Source organism: Morone saxatilis, unplaced genomic scaffold (assembly GCF_004916995.1).
Source record: "Morone saxatilis isolate NCDOM2014 unplaced genomic scaffold, NCSU_SB_2.0 Contig14, whole genome shotgun sequence".
In the NCBI taxonomy this organism is placed as follows: domain Eukaryota; kingdom Metazoa; phylum Chordata; class Actinopteri; family Moronidae; genus Morone; species Morone saxatilis.
The window spans coordinates 3,605,350-3,611,261 of NW_023339696.1; the positions used below are offsets into that span (position 1 = coordinate 3,605,350).

A 5,912-nucleotide genomic window follows, 5' to 3' on the forward strand; every position below is an offset into this window, starting at 1 on the left:
AGGGAGGGAGGCAGGGAGGGGGGCGGGTTGTTGTCAACGTCTCCTCGTGCCGGTTTCCACGCTCACAACTAGTATTCTCATTAACTAGTCCGTTTAATTACAGCCGGGCGTTCATCTCCTCGCGGTTGCCCGGCTCCGCGCGGCGCTGCTGCGAGCCCCGGGCAGAGCGAGCTCGAGGAGAGGCGGCTGTTCGGGCCGGAGCGGAGTGCAGCCGCAATATAGCCACTTGGGAAATCATAAAAAGTTCATGTTCACGTTAAGCGCGTCCACATGACCAGCCCGTCGGCCAATCCCCGCGCGCGGCCACTCATAAACTTGTATCTCAAAGTTGTAAATTTTCATAAAACAACAAGGAATTTATTGCATTTCTTCATGGAGAGCTGTTAGTGGGGAGCTGCTCCTTCTCTTTCTCTCACTCTCTGCGCCGCCATTTTCTTCTTCTGCCCTTCTTAAAAAACAAGAAGCTAGCAGCTCACAAAACACAGAAAAGAAAGAAATGGAGCATTCTGCGTTTGGATTTCCCTTTTAACCGTGTCTGTGCTGTGTTTCTTAAGCTGTGCTAACAATAGGCTGCTTTATTCACTTGCTGATGTGGCACTTACACCTCGGCAGAGATTTGTTCCAGCTTGGAAATCTGCTATTAAATGTATTTTTATTAACATTTAAACACAAAATGATAAAAAAATATATAATAAAAAAACTACTCATACACGATTAAAAAGACAGCACTGTATTATACATGGTGTCACAATTTGGCAGGGCTAACGCAGAATAAAGAATATTCATTATACTATACTATACACTATATTCATTATATGTGAATCATATTTATATGTATGTATTTACAGTCCATTGTTGGAATGTAAAAATGTTTCCATGTAAAGTGTCCAGAAGAGTGCATTTTCTGAAAGATTTACACCACCAATATTCAGTGTTTTTGTCAGAGGGACAGTGTCTGGAGTGAGTAAACCTCCGCAGTGTCTCATAGAATGGCCAGGCCAACAGATGCAGATCCGGGATAAAGGTGTCTCTGAACGGAACCAGCTCTGGTTCTCTGGGTGGCTGCACTAACGGTGGCCTGAAAATCTCAGTTACATGGATGGAAACTGTAAATTCTCACTATCACCAACCACCTAGATGGTAAGACGCGCTATTTTAATAAATGAATTTCAGGCTCCAGGGTGAACACAGAGGCGTCTTGTTTGTGTCTAATAAGCTATAGGTGGGGGACACTGTTTTAAGGTGAAATTTGTCTCGATGGCGATCTGCAGGCACAACAACAACATCACCTGAGTGGTGCTGCGGGGCCTGAAAAAGCCGTGCGTAAAAGCGGTTTCGCAATGCGGCAACGCGTCACCATTTTAACGGCCTGCAGGCCCGGAGCCGCAGGATGCTCAGAGAAGCTGCTCACACACCGCAGGGATTTTTTTTTTCTTTTACACAAAATGTTGCTTTACAACAGTTCATAGCGGTTAGATGAGGACTTCCCATCAAAGGAGAGATGTGAAAACACACCTGAAAGACCGGAAGCTGACTTTTAACTGCAATGTTTGGATAGGGAATTGGGTTCCTCTGCTTGATGCAAATGTTTAAATGCATCTACTTGATTTTAAGTTCCTGTCCTCCCACGCAGGGACCTGAGCTCAAATCCAACGCATCCTGAATCTTAAATAAGCTAGAGCCGCCTCCTTTGCAGCAGTATGACACAGACAGTTCGAGTTTCTGCTCCAGTAAGACAGCACACAGAATTTGTCCCATGTGATATTTTCAGAACTCCATTTTCCGAAACTCATGCATACCAAAACGAATCCAATAGGCCTCAGTAAAATGATAGTGTGGCCACATTTAAACAACCACAACATCCGAGTTCATCCCCGCAGCTCAATATACCTGGTCAGCTGTTTCATGTTTTATCTGCTTTGCTCAGACTTTGTTCATTACCGACTTCTTCTATCTGTATGATAAAGCCTCCAGTCTACAGTGGGACATTTATGAATAAAGCCAGGATTAGTGTCTGCGTAAATAGTCGATCCAAACTGCTATCAACAAGACTTAATAAAGGACACTCCATTGATAAGCTAACGCCTGGATGGTCCTAGAAAAATCAGTTTCCAGCACAGATTTACTTCGTATCCTTTCGAAATCCTAAAAACTTGATTTTAAACCTCCAGTGACCCACGTGTGACCTTTCCAAACTGCACGGTGTCTGGCTGGCAGGAGACGCAGGATCCACCGCTTCCTCTATGCAAATATCCCGGGTTAAAGATTAACAGAAAATAAAGCAGCACGGAGCAGGAGGCACAAACAGGCCGCTCGATCTACGTTCTGTTGCTTTCTTTGTGTGTTTGTTGCTTTTATTGGGGTTTCCGGCCTTTTCATGGACGCAATAAAGACATTAGGACCTGTTATAACATCCCCCAACACACACCATCGCCCTCCACCAGTTCATCTGCTCTTTTAGGTCTCTGCAGACAGCCGAAGACTTCGAGAAGCTGCTAGATTTAATAGAAATTTCGTTCGGATTTGGTGAAACTTGTACAGCTTGAATGGAGCCAACCTGGATGTTTTTGACACAATAGCTGCAGAGTGAACAGGTAAAAGGTGGGGGGAGTGCTAGCTGCTCGGCAGCGTTTGCAGGGAGCTGTCTGGAGGGAGTACAGTTTAAAAATCAATCTCTTGATCTTGTCTTAAACAACACAGACATTAAGAAATCTTCAAAGATAATGAATGTAAAGAACGAAAATTCCCTTCAAAATAAGACAGATGAAACATCATGGTCACCTTTATTTAAAAAAAACAAAGGAAAATTCCATATTAACATGTATAGTATATTATTCTATCTTTTCCTTTTAAATTTGACTCAGTTCTATAACATATATGCATCAAATATTTGCGCATGGTTATGACATCACGTATTTTATATATAGAGAGAATATGTTTTGTCTCCAATATGGAACTACAGAACAAAATTCCTACGAGCTTTTCGGTACCATTTGTTTTTACAAGAATGTAGTGATGTGTCGTGCTGTCAAATTCAATTTGTGGAACATGTGCAGACACTACAGCCAAAACACAGCATTTTTATGTTTATTCACTGTATAAGACCATTTCACAGCGAGACCGATGTGCAGAAGGGCTTCAGTCACTTTCAGAAAAAAACACAAAAAACTCACAATTCCAACAAAGAAATCTCTGATTAACTTAGGCTCCACTTACAGTATTTTTGTGTGTGCTTTCAACCGCATCGCATGCTCTTCATCAGCGGATGGCGCTGCCTTTTATAAAAAAAGAATTGGTTATAAGTATCAATATTGCCAGGAATGGTACATTCATGTTCATCTGTCAGTGTTAAAGATGTAGCCACCGTGCGACGCACATTTTGAACAAGCTGTCGGACGCTTTAAAGCAAAACTCACAGACGTCATCTTGTTCATAAATACCTCCGTATTATAATATTTTATATTTATTGTGTGGGGTTTTTTTAGGGGGATGATGGGAGCTCAAGCGCTGGTTGCATTACTGCTAAATAAAGAGGCAAAGTGTAAATGCTGAAACGCTGAACGCTATTGAGCTAATAGCTGTAACAGTGGGGAGTGAAAGCCCATTAATACATTTAAACCTGTAAACAAGGTGAGGGTATTTTAAGAGAGCATTGGCACTCATTACTGTGCTTTATAATGTGTGCAAGTCATGATTACGCTCTCAAGTCAAAGTGAAAAACCTATAAAGGACGGTTGGAACTTAATAACTAGTGTGTGTGTGTGCGTGTGGTATAATGGATTTTTTGCTGCAATACTCTCTCTTATGGGAGAGTATTTCAACTGATGAACAAATGTAAACGTTTTTCATTTGTGAACGTAAATAGCTGAAGTTAAAGCTGCACTGCCAATGTCCACATGTGGAAATGTACACACACACACACACACAAAGAAGCTTCAACACAAAGACAGTTTTCATGTAAAACTCAATATGCTCAAATGTGGTCTGAATGTCTTTGTACATCAGGTATTTTCACATGTGAAAATCCAACATTGTTCCCAAATTGAACTTACATTTGGATTTTCACATCTGATATATCTTCTGTTAAATGACTTCGGGAGAGCTAAAAGTAATATGAAAACTGAAGACATCCTCCATCTGCTGGGCCTGTCCTGGATGGACTCTGTACCTCATCTTGGGGAACTACTTGATAATGATCCCAGACTTGTTCCTGCTCATTCCTACAAAGGCAGAATAATGGCAACTAAATCCAAACTGGAGTATGACTGCATGATAGGAGTGCTGCTGAAGCACACATTTCTGCAGACACATTCTCTAGTGCTGACGTTATCATCTTAAAGCTTTAATGATTACTTGTTATTGTCCTAAACTGTCTTTATTATTATATATTTATATATTATTACTGACAGAACAATAGTGGCTGTAGTCTTATTATTTTCATTTTATCTTCCAGCAGAACCACAAATATGTGAAACTCTTAAACAGTTGCTAGCCAATATTTACTAATGAAACAGGAGACATGGCAACAAGCTTATTGCGGTTAACTTTTTTATTATTTACATACAAGAAAAAAAAGTGCATTTTATATAGCTCATACAACATGAAAACACTGGTGCATTTACGACACAATAACACATAATCAAGCCTATAATTAGTTTTAAAGCATATAATCCAGGAGATAACTGAACTCCAGAAGATAGCTCACACTCATACAGACAGGGTCTCATTGGCCGGCTTTCAAATATCCCTTTTAATTTCATGTGAACAGCAAAAATGTTTTTTAAAGTCAGCAATAGAATGAAAAATCACCTTACTGTTGTTTAATAGAGCAGCTTTTATCTGGTTGCACCATCAAATACTTCTGTAAGTTTGAAATGAATTATAAGTATCTCAGCATTTAACTATGTGTACTTTATGTACCATGTGTGTCTTTGTGTCAGCAGCTTTATAATTGAAATATAATTAAACCCATATTCCTTTTCAAAACACAATTGCAAACTGGTGCTAGTCTGGGCTGTGTAGATAGCATTGATGGCACCAAGGTCATACAGTAATATTAAACATTTTGGCTCTTTTAAAGCAACTTGACCAAATAAACTACATGTTCTTAGGCAAAAAAAGAAGCATTTTTCACAAGAAATACATGGCTGTAGAGAAGAAGAATAAAACATTTAGACCATAAGGGAGATTAAAGTAACAGATATTCTAACTATAATGTATAAAATGTTGCGATTTTTTTCCTAAATTGTGCACAGTTTGGTTGGTGGCCAGAGGAAAAGAAAATTGTTAAGTGGGTGGGGTTCTGAGGAGGGGGGATTTGGACTCNNAGCCTAATAACCTCATAGCGTCTAATATTCTAATAGCATAACACAAAGCTAACAATCTATTTCACCCCTGTGTGGCTTACCTTGCACAGTAGGTATAATGAACACTACCAATAACCTTTTTGTATTCACAGAAATCACTGGTGCTGCTGTTTCAGTGAGTGCATCTCCCTTTCTGCTGCAGATATAACATCAATGAGTCTATATAAATGTCCAGCCCTCAATAGAACACAAGGTTTTCTTGTCCCTGCGGTCATTTCTGCACTTTTAGGACAGGACTAAGAGACAGGAGGAGCAAAAAAACATCCTGGTTATGTTCTAAATGTGGATGTTGTTTTACCACCTTGTATTATCTAGAGATGATGCTTATATAATATAATATAATATAATATAATATAATATAACTGACTGCAGAGCAAAGGTCACTTTACTTAAGAGCTCAAAAATCACCTGTTTGTGTCCGTTAGAGTCATTATTATTACTCCTCCTCATCATCATCATCATCCTCCTCTTCTCCTTCAGCGGTCGGTAAAGCTGCAGTTGGGGAGCCGCTCCCGGCAACCCTGTTCTCCTTCTTCCATTTCATCC

General features: G+C 40.0%; 1 protein-coding gene across 1 annotated transcript in view; it reads right to left on the minus strand.

Annotated features, from left to right (window-relative positions):
* Positions 1-5,333: 5,333 nt before the first annotated feature.
* The window catches only part of hoxb7a (homeobox B7a), a 12,044-nt gene continuing 11,465 nt past the window's right edge, over positions 5,334-5,912 (minus strand). Inside the window, exon 3 of the mRNA XM_035654826.1 lies at positions 5,334-5,887. Within this exon, the coding sequence (XP_035510719.1) occupies positions 5,803-5,887 (85 nt within the window). The 3' untranslated portion in view covers positions 5,334-5,802. The remainder of the gene's footprint in view (positions 5,888-5,912) is intronic.